Source organism: Vidua macroura, chromosome 4 (assembly GCF_024509145.1).
Source record: "Vidua macroura isolate BioBank_ID:100142 chromosome 4, ASM2450914v1, whole genome shotgun sequence".
NCBI lineage: Eukaryota > Metazoa > Chordata > Aves > Passeriformes > Viduidae > Vidua > Vidua macroura.
The window spans coordinates 7,545,809-7,564,746 of NC_071574.1; the positions used below are offsets into that span (position 1 = coordinate 7,545,809).

The window sequence follows — 18,938 nt, forward strand, 5'->3', positions numbered from 1 at the left end:
ACCTTCCTAAATGCATAAAATGCAATTTCCTAAAGATATAGTCATTCATGATCCCACAGAACAGTTATGATGACTTCAGCAGAAGAGATTACACATCTACAGCAACTCATTTTCCAGTTTCATGCTAAAATGCCCTATGAGATTTTTACCCCTATTAGACTTTTATGAAAATATGCACCTTTTATAGGATTGCTCATGTGATGGAATTGGATGTATAAATCATGTGTCCACAAGAAGTCATTACCATGGTGGACACTAGCAGAATAAGTCAAGAACATGATGCTATTATGTCAGATTCTTTCCCCTGGAAAATGACATGACTAAATGCACATGATAGAGATTTTCACTTTCCCATAGTCTCTGGAAGCATCTGCAGCAAAGATTTCACCAAATATTCCAAAGCCATAGACAGGTTCTGAGCCATTCAGGAGGGCTCAGGAACTTTCTCCAATCTGTCATGAGGAAATAAGTGCAAATTCTCACAGACATTATGGTTGTAATGCATTATTTTTGGGAAACGGTCATCTTCCAGTGAAGATGCTATCCATCAAATTTAAAATTATTTACACAAATCTAGCCTAGATCAGGTAAAAATACAAGTAAAGGAAAATTGAACAAACTGAATATGGGGATTCTGTCACCAGCATTTATCCAAATGGTGCATTTATCCAAATGGTGCATTTATCCAAATGGTGCATTTATCCAAAGTGTTCTGTGTCCAGCTCTGGCATCCTCAGCACAGGATGGATATGGACCTGTTGGATGCAGAGGAGGCCACCAAGATGCTCAGAGGGCTGGAGCACCTCTCCTATGAAGACAGGCTGAGAGAGTTGGTTGTTCAGCCTGGGGAAGTTGCCAGGGAGACCTTACAGTATCTCATGTGAGCTTATAATAAAGACGGGGACAAATTGTTGAGCAAATGTTGGGCCTGCTGCAACAGGCCAAGGGGCAAGGGCTCTAAACTGAAGGAGGTTTGATTTAGATTAAATGTATGGAAGAAATGTTTTACAACGAAAGTGGCAAAACACTGGAACTGGTTGCCCAGAGAGGTGGTTGGTGCCCCATCCCTGGAAATATTCAAGGCCAGCCAGAATGGAGCTTTGAGCAACTTGATCTAGTTGAAGATGTCCCTACTCACTGCAGGTGGTGGACTAGCTGACCTGTAAAGATCCCTTCCAACCCAAACTATTTTATGATTCTATCATTCTATGATTCATAGGTGCCCAGTCTTTTCCACATGTAAGTTTCTCAAACAACTGAAAGTTTGAGAACCATCGTGACATTGCACAGGGTTCAACAGTTAATGCCTATCACATACCCAAAGACCTTCAGAGCAGGTATATATGTAAGGTGTTTAATTTGGTAAATGCTCTCATCTGGCATAACTACCAGATGGGTTTTACAAAAAGTAAAACAGCAGTCATTTTCCAGAGAAAGGGTTTATGGTTGAGTCTTCACCAAGAAGACCCAATTTATTCTCTAATCTATTCTTCAATAGATTAAATCTCTGATCCTACACATGAGATTGAACTACTCCTTCACCTAAATTAATCAGAATATTCCTCTTCCAGGAGAATTCCTTCAATACTAAACTGAGGAGTCTCACTGCTCTTACTATCTGCTCCCACTGCTCCTCATCTCCTATTTTCCTTCTTTTTCAAATTGCAACAACTAGATAGCAGTGGGATTGTCCATTCCTAGATAGTTCAAGAATGCTCCCTAAAGGTGTGGAATACAGATTTTATACAGAAGAAAATCACTACCCACTCCATCTTTAGGTCTGCTTTTAAGAAAAGAATTGCATTGGCATGATCTTTCAGATACAGGGTTTAGCAAACTAACTTCACAAAGATCTCAAAATCTGAAACTTCTGAGTAAATAAATGTATGTACCCTCATTCCAGAATGCTAAATCACAGAAAGGAAATTAACATACATGGTTTACCAGGGATGTTCTCTTGACTATCTCAACCCAAGCCTCTACCCAGACTGCTGCTTTTTGAGAATACAAGGAGCTCATGAATGCTACTGGGAGCTCAGAAAACTGTGTACTCATTGCAAAGCCACTCATTGTAACAGCTGGTGATTTAGCTACTAAATCTTTCTTGGTTGGGCTTTAAGAGAGTTTTAAAACTGGGACCTGGTATTCTTAGTCTGTTTTGTGTCTTTTTGAATATCTCTTCCCATGTCCTCATTTAGGATGCTCAGAATACATGTAGACATGAATTATGCATCAGAGAGCTGAAGAAGACTGTGGCTGTGGCTGATCCCTATGTGCTTGGATAAGGCCAAGAGACAAGGGATCTGACTCAAAGAGGAGAATTTGCTCTGCACACTGAAATAAACCAGGTGACAAGACCCTCTCCAGAAACAATTGCCAAGCTCTATCATGCATCATATGCACTGAGGTCTTCAAACATAGGATAAGTCAAGAATGAGCTACAACCATCACTTTAATCTCTTTTTTCCCTTATCTCATATGACAATTTCATTAGGCGACTTTATGTCAAAATTATTTGTACCTAAACTAATTCACCTGGAGGTAGATTTTAATGCCAGATGCTGAAATAAAAATATTGAACACAAGCATCGTATTTGCAACAAATTAGTACCTAGTTACACACGCACCAACCAGAAATGCCTCCACAGAAGTGAGTGCAATAAATGGAAACTTACAGTTCAGAAAATATTACACTGAGACATCTACTGAAGCTTGCTACATTCTTCCAGATTTTCTTTATTTCTTAACCTAGAAAATAGGATCCTATTTTCCAGTAAGGTAAGGTCCTCTACAAACCAAAAAAAAAAAAACCAAAAAAAAAAACAAAAAAAAAAAACAAAAAAAAAACACCAACCAAAAAAACCCCCAACACTTAAAAAGCCCTCAAAATGTGGAAGAAAAAGGACATGTTATAGTTTACAGGCAAAGAAAAACTAGAACCATACACTTTAAAAAATGTGTAACAGTTTAAAATAACTTTTGATGAAAGGGTCACTTACTGCAAGAAGGGCACTGCTTAAAATTTAAGCAGTCAGTAATGGAAAGCGACAGACCTCTAACAATTTAAGTCTTTCACAGCTGAGTGAATCTGCACTGACAGTCAGACAAGGATGTACTAACCTACCTTGCCAGGATCTTGGCTACAGCTGCATATGCTCTGCCCAGGCCAGAAGAATCACAAAGAGTTGTGAAGATTTCTACAGAGGTGTTCAAAACCTGTGAAACAGGAAGATAAAACCAGTAAATACCCCAACAGGGATTTCCACTTTTTCTTCCCCTCTTAATCTCTCTGCCCACACAGAACATAAAATTAAAGTCATTTATAATTGTTTGAAACTACTCAATAATTACAAATCAAAAAATGTAATTTGCAATTATATCTCTGTATTTTGGCAACTTGCAGAAAACCAAAGAGGTACTCCCTGATTTGCAGTATAAATTTCCTTATCCATGATTTAAAAGATTTTAAGAGCCTGTGCTTTTATGAGTTTCTGATAACCAATACTTAAGATGGTGTCCTTTGCATCCATACTGTTTTAGAATGATATGCTGAAATACAACTCAGTATTATTTTTCTTTCTCTAATCTGTCACAACTTACCTTAGTAGAATTCAGATGCCCCAAAACTGAATAAATTACAGGTTATATGTTTAATCTATGTTGGCTAAAAGTACTGTAGATAATGCTGCTATTTTTCTGATTAATTATTCACACATGAGAAGTTTGTTAATATTAGCTTGGAATCTATTATTATGAACCCTGCCATACTGAAGGCTTACAGCTGCTGCATAAAATCTTATGATTTTAATTTAATTTAACACTGACATCACCTGTATTGCAGAATTTCTCTTTTCATCCATTTTTTTTTTTCAATGGCGATGACAGGAGAGTGCATATAAAATTAAATCTTATTCTTTCATCCCTCTTCTTTGTTGCTTGACCCAATCTATTACACACATGAGAAAACAGGAAATCTCCAAAGACTCTCTATGGAAATCCTTTTTGCACATTTCCAAGAAAGGAGTAGTGAATGTCATTTACCAGTTCGGAAGGAGGATGGGAGATGCCCAGGGACATATGACAGTATCCTGCATGCCCCAGGATGTCTATTTATACTGAGGTAAAAAATTGGCATTTTCTACTCAGAGTGCATCCCTGTCACTGGCAAAGTGCAAGGTTCAGGAGAAGACAACCTGTGTGTGCTAATGTTGTGTGTGACACCATTTCCATTGCTGTTTCCACCACTCAGATTTCCTGGTTCTTGAAATAGTTTTACTACATGCATCAGCATCCCTGGACATGGCTCTTATTCTTTAGCTACACAAGCTCTGTGTACACCAAAAGTAGCATTTATTAATGTGCACTGCCCTATTTATCATCCCTCAAGTACTTCTCAGTAGTGTTCTAATGTTGCATCCTATCCTTGCAGGTCACTGCCAATTGAGTTATCAATGCATTAGGTGTGACAGAAACAGTACAAAGGCACCTCAATTAGAAAGTTGTCACATCAAGTCAGAAGCCTCCCTAAACTGAATACATACAAGATGTTGTCAGTGCCTGCAGTACATCCTTCTAATAATCCAGGATGATAGCAGAAACACACAGGTGTCTGAGAAATAATTCTTGGTATTGCATTTAACTCAGGGGACCTACAGCATTTGTTGTAATAATCGTGCCCATATTAGAAAACCTGCTATTAGAGTGTCAGGAGGTGTCACAAATATTATGTGCTGGACTGAAATAGCTCCTACTTTAAACTGGCCTCTACAATATTAAACTTGGATACAGGTCCTGCAGTCATTACTATCTGGCACAGAAAGGTTACTTAGAAACCTAAGGCTTTGGCTACTGTACATTTTTTTTCTACTAAAGACATCAAAAAGCCGGCAAAGTACAGACAAACTCAAGGAAAAATCATACAAAGCATAGCTGAAGTAAAAAGTTGGTTCATTGCATTGCTGCAACAGCTGCAAGAAAGAAGGAAGTAAATAAATAAAGCCCCTCATTCATATTGATGAAAAGTGCTCATTTTGGTCCCAGGTTACTACTACTTTACACAAATCAGATATTTCATTCTAAATAAGGAGGGAAGTACTTTAATTAAATCATCTCCATGAAAGGGAGGAAATCTTGATAAATTACCACAGAAAATGTACTCTTTATGTCTGTATTTCAAATGACTCCTCCAGCTTCAGGTAACACATGGGGACACAGAAAGGGACACAGGGGCTTGATGGAAAGGAGCTGTGCACCTCTGGATGCCACAACTGCCCAGTATCCCTTTATGTGAAAGAAGTGAAGAGGGTTCTCCTCTTCTGTGATGTATGCCCAACCTTCAACATTCAGGATAGAAACATTTCAGGCCAGAAAGATTTCAGGATAGAGAAAAAGGAAAAGGTAGAACAAGTTAAAATGATGGTTAAACACATTAGCATTACAGGATTTCACCCAGAGTCTCTTGAAATTACAGCACATTTTAAATTTTTCATATAAAACAAGAAAATTATTATAAAGTTCACATGCTGAAAAATCAAATGGAATCAACACAGTGATGCCTGCCAGAATCTGTAAAAAACCTAAAACCAACAAATGAACAGGAAAACTCTCCTGATTATTTTTATGAGATAGGAAAAACCAATCCATCTAACTGGCTTTCTGTGGATACCACACAGGAAAAGACATGCATGTGGCAGAGAGTATTGAGTGGGAAGGGCTCTGCCAGTCATCTATCAGTTCTCTGGGAAGTAGATAAATATTGAGAACATTGGTTACCATTTGGATCTAATGGAATTTATAGGTTCCCAATGAGAAGTTTGCCTTTAGACAGAAGTGTAGCCACAAAATGGTATTTTTAATATATATACACATATTGGCCATTCTGCGCAGGGGAAAATGACATCCAAGGAAGACGTGGAATAATTAATAATTACTGTTGAAAATTCCTACACAAATGTGCAGTTTTACTGGATGGGAAAAAATCAGATAGCAAAAGAAAATCTATCTTATTAAGGTAAGATGCTTCTGCTACATTATTTTATAGCAAATATTGTGTTTGAAAATGTCATCTTGGTAATTTCCTTTGTAATGATTCATTAATTCATATATTCATTAATAAAAATATACAACAATGTGTACATAGATATTGAATGGGACTATGTAAGAATCTATACTGCTAATGTATATTAAAACCAGTTTGGGTACTACACACATTTAGCTATACTTCCTTTTCAAAACTTAGACTAAGTTTCCAGATATTTAGAGTTACTGAAGGGGTAAAATGTCTGTTTTTTTTTCCTTTATATTTTGTTTGTTTGTTTTTTAGAATTAGCCATGTACAAAGAGTTCTGAGGAAGGAAGCTATTACAGTAGATTTATCTTGATCATGCTAGACTCCATTATAAAATTATAAAATTTCCACATTGTTTCAAAGACAGTTTGATACTCCTAGCAATTAGTGGGAAAAGACTGTTGTATATGAGGTTGAACAGATTAGAATAATGTACAGTTCTTTCTACCTCTGTATAAAAATGTAACCTAAACTTAACAACATAACAATGATAAAAAACACACCGATTCTGGTCACAGATTCGTTTTTGGATCAATGTGACTAAGCACATTGACTATCTCAAAAATTTTACTTCTGTGGGTTTGTAGAAACACTAGCTTAAAAAATCCAAATAACATGAAAGTCAAAGTCCAATACAGAAATGAACAGTGGGGTTCAATCACTTTTCCTCCTTTGTGCAGGATGTGAGCAGGTAGAAGTTGAACTTCAACTTTGTCTTCCATGTAACAGGATAGCTCCTGTAGGAGGATCCATTCACAAAAATCAACTCTCTTTCAGTGTCTTTGTAAGTCTGTTGTGTCTACAATTACAGTGTAAAAATAAAGTATTAAGCTCTGCTTAAATCCACAAACTAGAGCCTGTTTGTGGTATGGCTCTCACACTAATTCTCTAGCTAGTGGTGTATTTCATGTTAACCTACTTTTCCAAGAAAAATTTTAGTGAGCTCTCAGGCCCAGATTTACTTCTCAGTTATCTCGGCATTATGCCAGGCTGACCCTCCAGGGCTTATTCCATTAATATAAAACAGATACAGGAGCTCCTCCCCCAAGAACCCCCTCCATCCAAAATCCCATCCTTTATTTTTTATTGTTGTCACACCTGTAATTCTTTTATATGTACACAAAAACATGCACACACACCCCATTAGCATACACAGGACTCAGATAAAAGCACAGAGACTCTGCTGAACACTGGTACATCTGGGGATAATGGACAAAAGAGAAAATATTGAAAGTATGAATTTATGTCGAATAAAGAACATCTATCCAACTCAACACAAGATTAATGCTACTACCAGCATTTCACTGTTTTGGTAAAATACATTTCTCTGACAAGCACAGGATGAGATAACATTGATTTATAATACTGTAACTTTAAAAAACACAAAACCATAGTTCTGCTTTCAGCTTTAGATTTGATATTGTTGCCAAACTTTATTGGAAATACATTTATTTTGATTTCTGCAAATCTAGCTGTGTTTAGCCATTTCACAGCTGGTGAGCAGGAAAGATGCTTCTGCCTCATTTACAGATCTTGAACATGAATCAGACAATCAACTGGACCATTAGTCAAAGAGATCAGTAGCTAATGATTCCTGACAGGCACTGCAGTGGCAGGCTAAGGCCCAGCCTGGCTAGCAGCATCTGACAGTATTTTTCTGAAGCCAACAATAGGTATTGGTAGACAGACAACGCAGTAGAGTGAGACTACAGGACTTATACTACTTTGTACCTCTTAAATACTTTCAGAAAAAAAAACGTAGTTCTGATGGATACTAAATAATCACTTTGATATAGTCCAGTGAAAATAAGAGACAATAGAATTGTATGCATAGGCACTCTGCAGTTCAGTGAGCTCTGACCAGTAGCTGCCACAGAAATGCATAATTAAAAATTACAAAAAAGTGCAGTCTTTATTACCATAGTTTGAGTGGTTACACACCTGTGGCCATGCTGAGTAAGATTAAAGAAAAATTTCACAATACAAACCCAGATGTATTCTTATTTTTTTCCAAAACACAGCTTGGGAGAGGTTGGACAGCAAAAGAAAAGGGTATTGTTCATGAAATGTGTTGATCACAATGCGCAGAGCTCATTGATCCCAGGAATATTACACACCAGTATCAACTGAATGGCAGGCCACAGTTTGTGCAATGCTAAATGTGTTCAGGCATTGTGAGCATCCAGGGTAGAAGCTGCACATATTCCATCTGCATGCTCGCAGTCCAGGGATACAGAAACTGGGTGCCACACCCAGGAAAGAGACAGCACTCCTTGATTTGACTAAACTGTTACTTCTTCTTTACTCATAACTAAAATTCACCAACTCAGTCCTTTGAATATTAATCTATCCAGAAGTCTGTCCAAGTCAAATGTCAAAGGGAAACACCCTTGCTGAAGACTTTCCAGAGCTAGGACATGGCTATCACTGAGGTGCTGCTTGGCTCCACTCTCCCTGTGGGTAACTAATGCAGATCACACTCCTCCTCCCCGTGATCTACTGGGCTATCAAGTGCAGTGTTTACCCTCATGCTCTACAAACACTTGGCAATACATGCTTCAGGTTACTTGTGTGTGCATCTGCTTGAAGGATTAAGGGAGGAAGACAAACAGTTCACTCCTTCCTTAACAGTCTATCAATATCAGACCTAAGGCTCTTTGCCTGTATCAAGTCTTGTCTGCTTCATATAATACTCAAGGCATGTACATTTTGCTTTGATTCTGAATGGATGATATGTAAATACAAGTAACTAATTGAAAAGGTTCCTTTCCCTAGAGTAATTTCAAACTTCTATTGGCTTCCACGAGGTCAGGAGTTCACCCTGTATGCTTCATTTTGCTGCACAGAAAGCTAAAAGAGATGAAATGTACAGATGATTGAATAAAGGTTAATTTTTGTTTCTGTCTTATTGTCCTTAATTCTGGACTTCTGTGCCACCAATAATTATATTAAGTCTGACTCTTTAAACAACAACTTTGCAGGAAGGAAGTAATAATTTTATTATTTCCTATACCTAATAAAGGGTTTTCTTATTCATTCATATTTGAAAAAAATTCAAAAAGTCACCCAGGTCCTTCAGAGCAAAAAACTATGCGTACATCAAATCCAAGTATTTTCATTCACTATTATTGTACAATTTGAAATATCCACTGCAAAAGACATTGCCCTAGTAAAGGTTACTGCAATCTATATTTAGGACAGGAACGTAATGTTTTCCAAGCCAGCCATTGTTGACATATTCCTTCAAAATAAAGCATGGCTTAACAGTCTGGAGTGAAGAAGCTTCATCTGTTACCCTTTAACAGCAATATAAGAGGAAAAAACAGTTTATGTATCTTTTCCATCCTGACAGATGTGACAATAGCTGGAAACACTGTGCCTGCCAAGAGCTTTTATCAAGTATGTTATAACAACTAGTAATAAGTGTAAATAATAAATGGCTACGATCTTATGGGAAACAGTGGCAATACTAAACAATTTTTGGTGCTTGTTGATGGGAGTCTGCTAGTCCTGGAATTCCCTGGCTTCCCAGTAGAGTTTTGGCCTGACAATAAACAACAGTTTAATACTTTATCTAATCCCAGCCAGGAGGTAAGTTCAACAGCAAGCTTTTGCAGATGTTCACATCCAATAATCTATTCATAATTGATGAAACAGGGAGGTCAGATGTAATGGTTGCTACTATTCCAGCAACAAATAAATGGTTATTGACAAAACAAGGCAGTGTGGCGCTGAGTGCTGAGCAGTGACAAGCATGAAACAGTGCTGAGACAGAAGTAGTGATGTGAATACAGCCCTTCATCTTGAGAATTCCTCTATGTGATGTGTGGCACCAGGGCCACTCTGACACATAAGCAGATGGAGGTGACTTGTAAAGGAAAAGTGAGATTCTGCAAGTACATAAAAGACAAAGGCAGAACAGGGGGAAGAAACAAGGAGAAAAGGGTGGACAGGACTGGAAATTGGGGTAAGTGCAATAATGTGAATTGTTAAGAAATGTTTTTGTATAGCAGGACTGTGATCCAGATGTCTGGACTGCTTTTATAAGATTGTTCTGTCTACGTGAATGTACCTGGCTGTCAGATCACTGCAGCCTGCTAAGACAATACTATCATAATATATATACCTGCATGCTTAAATGCCCATTACTTCTTAGACAAAACACCCATAAATATTCTGCTTCATACTTACTAATATCTTGAACAGATATTTTTAACTACACAAGTTTTTCTAGATAAAAGCAAGGAAGCAAGCATAAAAACAAGCAAACAGTTAAATTTGCATAACAATGGTAAAAACTGCAGAGATAAACTAGGAAAGTATAAAATCAATTTAAATCAGATAACACAGTGGGTACTTTTTTGCAAACTAATATAGAAGTTCAGGAAGTGATCTCGTTCAGCTGAAAATCTCATATTCTTCAAGTTTTAACCATGTAATGCAGTAAAAGGATTAATAGACTGTTCTTATTGACTGAATAAAACTTGAGTCATTTAGATGCCAATAGACACTTGAGATCTTTTGCATCCATTTCAGTGTTAAAATATAGTATTTCTACAATGTTTACTGTGTAATATACTAGTATGAAAAACAGCTGAATGAAATGGGGACCTTTACTGGTATATTCAGTAATAAAAAGATTTCAGACAGAAATATTTTAAATATTAATATTACTAAAATCATTTAAAGCACCAAGGAATGTGAAATCGATTTCTTTCAAAGTACAATTTATTTCACACTTTGCTACCAATTCTTTTGATCAGCTCTGAAATAATACATAAGCTGAAAGCAAAACAGCAAAACAAATTGCTTCTAGCAAAGAGGCACCAAGCTCTCAGTTTTACACAGACACGCCTCACTGTTTTAACTTCTCAGGTTATTTATCTATCAAATGATAAATTTTAAATTCTTCAAGATCTAATGCCTGAATCAAGACCTACTCTCCAATTTAGCTATCGATGGTTCTGATCAAGCAAAGTTGTTAAGCATTTGTTAATACCTGAACATATGACTTGTCTCCCCAAAGTCATTGAGAATAACTGAACTGAAATTTAAACACATATTTAATAAGTGAATTGCTGTAGCTTGAACTGTACCAATTTGAGAAACCAATCTAATTTTAAAAGCCTTACTTTACGGATTTTTTTTTTTACAATCTGTTCATTAGAATTAACTATACAATGGAAAACAAAACCTCCCAGATTATGAATACATTTGCATTTAAGTACTGAAATTCCTGAATTTGTACAGTGTGGGTACAAATGTTTCCTTTATCACAACACATTAAGAGTCTGACTTCTCTAAGTAGATTATCTAACAAAATTAGAAAATTTCTCTTGCAGTTCCTCAGCCATTTGCTACAGCCCTGGGTATAGAATGTGCAGTTTCACTAATGGAAGTGCACTAATGGGCTGGCAGTTCCTAAGATCTTGTATGTTACTGTTATCAGATAACAAACTATGGATTTAGACATGCTGTAGCTATACCTTTCCTTCAATTATGTACAGCATTTAGGGTCTGAGGTATAGCACACCTAAGCTAGAAAGCCAATGTGGGACTGAAATGAGGGGAAAATTTACATTGGCAGGTGCTTAAAAAAAATAAAAGGAAAAACAGAGAACATGAAATAAAGAAGCATATTTTATTAGCTACTCTAAAAACATTCCAGTAGATTCCAGAGAAAATGCCTAAATCACATCCTGTAACTGACAGAAGACAGTGATTGGAGTTTCAGAAATCTCAGTCAGGACAAGCTAACTGTAACCTTCTTTTCCAGAAGCAGACCCTGTCTAGCTGTGTCCCCAGTCTGGTTGCCAACCTGCCTGGGAAAGCACAAGGAAGAGCCACCTGCATTGGACAAAGCAGCAGAGGAGCATGCAGAGGCTGCTCCATCCCAGCAGCAACACCAACAAGGTGAGACCTGAGCTGAGGCTCTGTGATTGCCAAATGCTCTGCCCACCATGCCTTGTGAAAACCAGATGTAAAGATATTCTTATTCCCTAGTAGAGCAGTTTAAGGAATTTTTATGGCTTTGTCCTCAACTTTTCAAGATATTAAAGCTGAGCAAACCCCCAGTAAGGGCAGTTTGCTTCTTTTGAGTTCAAGCATAACAGTTAGGAACAATTTCTCAGAAATAATTCAGAGTTATACAAACAATTCTCTTGATCATAGAACCTCTATTACGATGTAAATATACTTTAACTAGTGCTGCACTGAACTCCCCTCCAGTCCTTTTCCTTACTCATACAGAAAGTGTGTCTTAAGTGCCTGCATGTGTGTAAGACAATAATAAAATAATAAACAAATAATGATAAAATATTACAATTTATCATTTTGAAGTAGAGTCAAAATATTACCAAAAAGAGATTTTGAATTTTGGGAAACCACATTTGATATGTTAAATAGCAGAACTTCTAAATGCAGGATGTTTAATATATATATTTTAAGTAAGGCTACATAATCATATAAATATATATAAATGAAGAAACTTTCATACGTTTCAGAAGTAGAAATAAACAAAACAATGTCATCCAGGCATAGCCCTATTTAAAACTGAGGTTTTAAACTTTTTGTCACCAACTTGTATTCAGATTCTTGAGAACACCACTGGTCAGACAATTCTAACATTCTGAAAAGATTTATCTAATGGATTGAGCACTCAAACTTTCAACTCACTGCAATAGTCCTACTCTTTTGGGGCGTATGAATGAATAAATTGATAATGGTAATGGATGAGATGGAAATCCAACCATTCATGGTGTTTTGGTAGCCATTCTTATGGGACACGGGACTCATGAGGAGTAGGGTCAATATCAACAAGTTGCTAGAACATTCATTGTTGCTGTGGGAAAACATGGAATTGTTATTTTTCTTATCATCAGGTAATAGATTTTTTAATGTATTTAATATTTTTTGTTTCTTCTGCTCTATATTTTTTGTATAACTAGACCACTGTAATTCTGCAGCAGGACTGCATTTAAGAGTGTTTTCTTGCAGAGGATGTTCTTGTGGCACATTTATTTTGACAAAAATCCACATTACAGAAGGGAGTTTTTGTCCTGCCATTAACCAAGCAAAATGCAATCTGAACCATAGACTCAAAAGGAAAATGACACCATGTTTCAAGGCAATTGTAGTGGACACCATAACACCAAGGTGCCAAACTGTGTGGTGTACAGAAAAGTGTTCAAGGAAAGTAGCATTGCTGCTTCTCATAATCAGAACCCTTTTCCCTGCAGGTTTTCAAGAAAGTGGTTAAGATAGGAAAAATCTTATTTACCTTAAACCAACAAAAGAACTCCTTCCTTCACTAAGAGACAGTTAACTTTCATGCCCAAATAAAAAGTTAGAATTGTCCTTTACTTTAAGAATTAGGTGCTGAATTAGCAATAAAAAAATTAGTTGAATGATCAGACATTCATCTCTTTCCTGAAGTTCTAGGTCTTCTTTAGTATTGTCAACGCAAGTAATTTTTAATTTCTTAATTCCCTCAGCATTTGAGTCAGTATATTTTGTCATGACAAAATTCACTCCCAATATTAATCCTCTCACATAATTTTGTTTGTATTATCTTCACCAGTGTCTAGCAGCAGTGGGACCCTTCAGAAACATGAAATTTAATCAGTTTCAAAATTGGGCCACTCCTTTCTTTGTACATAATCTATTGTCAGTGTCAAGATCAATCAGAAGTGCCTACCTTCTAAGAAGGCTCAAAGTTTTGGGGTTTTATTCCTCAGATATGAAAACCACTAAATTCCTATATGAATACAGTTTTAAAAACAGTTTAAAAATCACTTCAATGAAAGTGGAGCCTCTAGGAATGATGAGACTTCTTAAACTGGTATGCTAACATGTTTTTCCAAGCATGTGATGACATTTGCTAAGCTGAAAATGTTACACTTCATTACTAATGGCTAAAGATCACTTAGGCATTAATAAAGGACAATATGTCTGATTTAAAAGAAGGAAGTTTGAAATAATTTCCATTGAAGAGTATCTTTGGATGTGTATTGTGAGTCCCCACTGGAGAGGGTTTTTTTTGGAGGTAACAATAATGAAAGCTTAAACTCAAACTCAGTGGTCTATGCAGACACCACTGACTTGAATTTCAGCCTTCTAACTTCATATGCTCATTCTTCTCAACAACCTTACTCAATAATTGAGAGAAAAGAGAATAACATCCACTCTACTTTTTGGAATTCTTTTACTTGCTAAGATCCTCTTTGATTTACCAAATCCACCCATCCATCCATCCATATGGGGACAATCCATATAATGAGATTTAGCAGATGTAATCAGATAAAATATACTGTACATACCAAATTCAGAATATCTGTACCTCACTCATATTCTCCTCAGCTACATGAGAAGAGACAAAATTCCCAGTTGTTTTGACGCAGACTTTTTCAGAAATTAAGTTTATGGCCATCAATCACCTCGGATTGCTGTAACAGGGTCATTTTGAACGTGAAGATGTCTTTGCAAGTTCATAAATTTTCTTGATAATTTTATGCCTGTGGCTTGTGTATCGTAATTCTGACAATTCATGCAGACAGCATTATGTCATAAATTACCACATTTAGTTTGGCATGAGTCTCAGTACTCATGAACACTGTCTCTATTATTTAAATGTGTAACATATCTGAAGCACAGGATTCAATATCCAAAATAAACAAACACTTAGGAAAAACCCTAACAGGAGGTTCGGACTGGATTTTTCCTAATGATTTGGGACGCAACTGTAATTGAAAAAGAAAAAATCCACTGTACACTATACTTCAAAGAATTCTTGAAAGCCCAGTCTAAGGAAAAAAAAATCCACATCAAACATTAGATTGTAACACCTTATGCAAGATTTCTAATGACACAGAAATATTTCACTTAATACTCTGCTTGCATAATGAGTCTGAGAACAAAACAAGTAACTTGTACTTTAAAATTAGCCTAGATGGAGAACTCTCCATGACAAAATCTATAATGTTTAAGATGAAATCTATATAATGCAAACTATTAATATTTTGTTGTAAAACCATTAGGCTTGATTATAAAATCAGAAACCAGACGATATGAAAAATATTATGAGCATACCCCACTGTTATTGAACGTAATTAGTTCTCAGGCTTTTAAACTTGCACACACTTATATTTTTACATGAGTAGCTTCACTGAAATCAATCATATATATCAAATCAAATTAAACTTATTTATACAGATTATACACCAAATCAAATCATGTTAAACACCAAGTCCCTAGCAAATAAAAAACTTTCTCTAACAAAACCAGCCCATTTGATACAAAGTGACTGCATTTTTTTATAGAATAGGCTGCAGCTTAATCATTTCAGTCTTTAATTACTGCATCAGATAATGACTATTTTGAACATATGCTTCTCTGCCCTGCTAGAAGACATGAATGAGAGAGAAACAAGTTCATATGCATGATCCTGTGTGTGCATGTTGGGGGAGGGAGGCTAAAGAGCAAAAGGAACCAAGTGGCAACAATTGGAGGAAATGGTGCCTGTAACAGCTGCTCCTTTCAGATTCCCCTAGAAGGAGACTGCCTGAGGTGGACCATGGCACAAAGGGATAAAGAAGATGAAAACTGATGCAAAGCAGGGAAATAACTGCTGAGACCCCTGAGTCTACATCCGAATAGTCCCAAGCTGTGTGGCAAGACCTCTTTAGCATGCTACAGAAGCTGGTGATGAACTACATATTACCATGAGGCAAACTGGCTCCTAGCAGTATTGTCTGCATGTTATGTGTAATGATAACCAGTGGGCCCCTGGGAACAGGAGGCAATGATTTCATCTCTGTAAGCATCTGAGCTCCCCTTGGATACAGAGACCATTAAACTGAGAACAGAAGGGGAAATTTAGGCAATGATTTCCAACTGGAGAGTGAAGACAACTTCTGCTCAACAGTACTGTCAACCGTGGATATTTTAGTGCTGCCTATATTGATCTCTGCAAAGGACAAAAGGAGCTAAAACTGTACCCCTTTTTCTTCATCCCAGAGAACACAGTGCATTTTTTGAACAAAAGTACTTTAAAAGTTGTTCATGTAATATTATTGGCAATGCCATTATATTAGGAAATGCCACTGTATTATTACCACTAAAAGGTATTGGTATTTCCATTACTGTTAAAATAACATTTTATGCTTTTAACATAATATATAACTTGTTTTTGTACTACAGAGACCTTCTTGCCCTTGCACATTGCTTTCCTTAACTGTCAGGTGTTTTTGTAGGACTGAAAACATTAGGTACTACCTATTGGTTACATATTTTAAATGAGTAGCAGTACATTAAAAAATTCAGGGTTTCAGACTAATATTTTTGACATTTTCAAGGGTAGTTTGAGCCTTTGTACATTCTGGAGAAATTAAGATGCAGGCTTCTTCATTTAGCACATTTGTTTATCTTGCTGCTCTTCAGAATTCACACAGTATATTATGTATATTATGTGAAATGAGAAGTTAAATTAAGTTTCTGAGAGTCTGAGAAAAGTTGATCAGGTAAGAATGCCAGCATACTTGTCAGGCAAAAAACAATTCAAGATAAACTGAAGTACAAAAAATTCTGGTCTATATCACACTGCCTTCTTGTAAAAGATCAAATATCATATTCTCGTTGCTGTTTTAACTATTAGATACACTTTTATAAAAGTATTTGGAGCTTTTTAGTTTTTAAATATTTTTACATTCAGCTACAGGTTTAACTGCAATTCACTGAGAACAAGCTCCCCCTTTCCAGGATTCAATTGATTTATGCAGAAGATAGGACTTTCAGCACTGAAGAATAATGTATAACGGTGGTCAATAACTTCTAAAAAAATCATAACAAAAATGAAATCAGACAGAAATCTAGAACACCTCCTGCACTGCAAGAGCCAAGCAAGTAATATTGATACACATGCTGAATTAATTCTGGGACTTCTATTGGTCTGCTTCTGAGAAAAACAAACAAAACAAAAACCATCACAACAAGTACCCACAATGAATGACCTCTATAAAACAAGTTCATTAATAGAATACTGAGTCATTCTGCAGTTACAAGAATAAACAGAAAGAGAAATTAATTCCAATAATCATGAACAAAATATTCAAATTTATTTTCCACAGAAAATTTCTAAGAAGATCATGGAGGACTGTGACTGATGACTGGCACAAAAGAATCAAGTTGCTGCTTATCTTTCCTCTCACACTGACCTATGAGGAAGCAGGGAAACCCACCTTCTAGATTAGAATTCCATATGCAGAGCTCCCACTGTCTTGGAATTATTAAGGCTCAAGGGAAACATCAGAAGAGGAGTTTGAACTCAAGTATCCACAGCAGGAATTGCATCAGCACTACAGCTTTTCAAAAGCAATTAATATTTCCTCTAAATTACTGATGTTTAAACAATCTCAGTGTGTGAACCAATATATTTTTCATTGTTACTCACAAATACACTGTACCAAACTAATTTGCAAAGCTGGTGTTTTAAAAACCTAAATAAATAGAGACTATTTGATATTCACATATATACAAGAAAAGGAAGGCTAGTCACATATAACCTGAACTGTCAATTCTACAGATCCAAGCAGGAAAACCTGGACTCAATCAGTTCTGGAATTTATTATAACCACAAATGCTTGAGCCACATGGATCCCTGCCTACAAAACTACATAAAGTTATGAAAGGTCCATGAGCCAAGTCTCTCCAAGTCTCAAAGAATAAACTTACTGCTAATGCTGTCTCATGTTCTCCAGAAAAATGATATGCTAGACTTAAGCAATAGGCTGCTTCTCCATGCATCTTTATATCACCTCCTAAAGGAAGGGTAAAAGGAAGAGTTACCAGCAGGATCTGAACAAAATGACATTGGTATAGACAGTTCTTGCAGGTTCTTAAATACGATATAGATGTTAAAATACTGCAGTAAATTTTTCCCTTTCCTTACCCCCACCATGTTGCTCTTTCTGAAAACATACAGTAGTAATTAAAAATAAAGTCTATGGAGTTCACCAAGGAAGTTCATCAAAGTCAGAGAAAATATCTTCCAGTAATAAAGTACAATCAAGTTAACATGTGTAAGGTTCTCTGACATTAATCGTTTAATCATGGTCCTAGTGTCTTCACATTAGAAAATTATCCTAGTCTCTCTATATATACTCAATATAAAATAAAAGTGGGTAGAAATAGGTAATAAACCTTAATATATAAACACAAACTGTATCTCGACCCACACATTTTGCTAATGTGAATCTTGGTGAAAAACCAAGAGAGAACCACTAGTTGACCAATTTTCTTATTTTCCTGTCTGTTTTACTAGCTACTGTAGGGTAAGATAGCTAAAAAAAAAAGATAACTTATACTTGCAAGCAGTACTTAAAGAAAATTCTGGACAGGCTGTTGCTAAGGTGCATCCCACCTTTCCATGCCAGGTTTTATCTCACTGATACCAGTCTAACAAACACTGCTTGCTGGCTCTTTTGCATGGATCCTTCAAGAGAAAATAATCTATTTGATACCAAAATAAGTATAAACTAATTATGTAGTTCTTAAAGTATCACGTTATATTCAAAAATTTCCCTCCAGAACATGAGTAGCCACAAGAAACCCTGTAGATGAAATTATATGAAAAATAGCCAAAAATCCAATTTTTCTGTTGCTCAATACCCATCTGCTCCAACACAATAAATAATGAAAAATCAACCTGAAGAATAAATGCATATCAAGGTATTTTGCAAAATACATAAATAAATACAGTTGCAATGAAAAGGGAGATTGTCTGCTTACAGTTGTAGAATTTTCTGTCCAAACACACAGAAGCCTACACCTAGTTCTGAAACTCTCTGAATGATAATAATTGATGAGGCCATAGCAG

At 36.2% G+C, this 18,938-nt stretch overlaps 1 protein-coding gene across 8 annotated transcripts in view; it reads right to left on the reverse strand.

Moving 5' to 3' along the window:
- Window positions 1–18,938, reverse strand: part of TTC29 (tetratricopeptide repeat domain 29) — a 191,435-nt gene that overhangs the window by 55,304 nt on the left and 117,193 nt on the right. For all 8 annotated transcript variants that reach the window (XM_053975826.1, XM_053975831.1, XM_053975828.1 and 5 more), the window contains 2 exons: window positions 17,795–17,880; window positions 3,125–3,216 (listed from right to left, as the gene is read on the reverse strand). In XM_053975826.1, coding sequence (XP_053831801.1) covers window positions 3,125–3,216; window positions 17,795–17,880 — 178 coding nt within the window. The remainder of the gene's footprint in view (window positions 1–3,124; window positions 3,217–17,794; window positions 17,881–18,938) is intronic.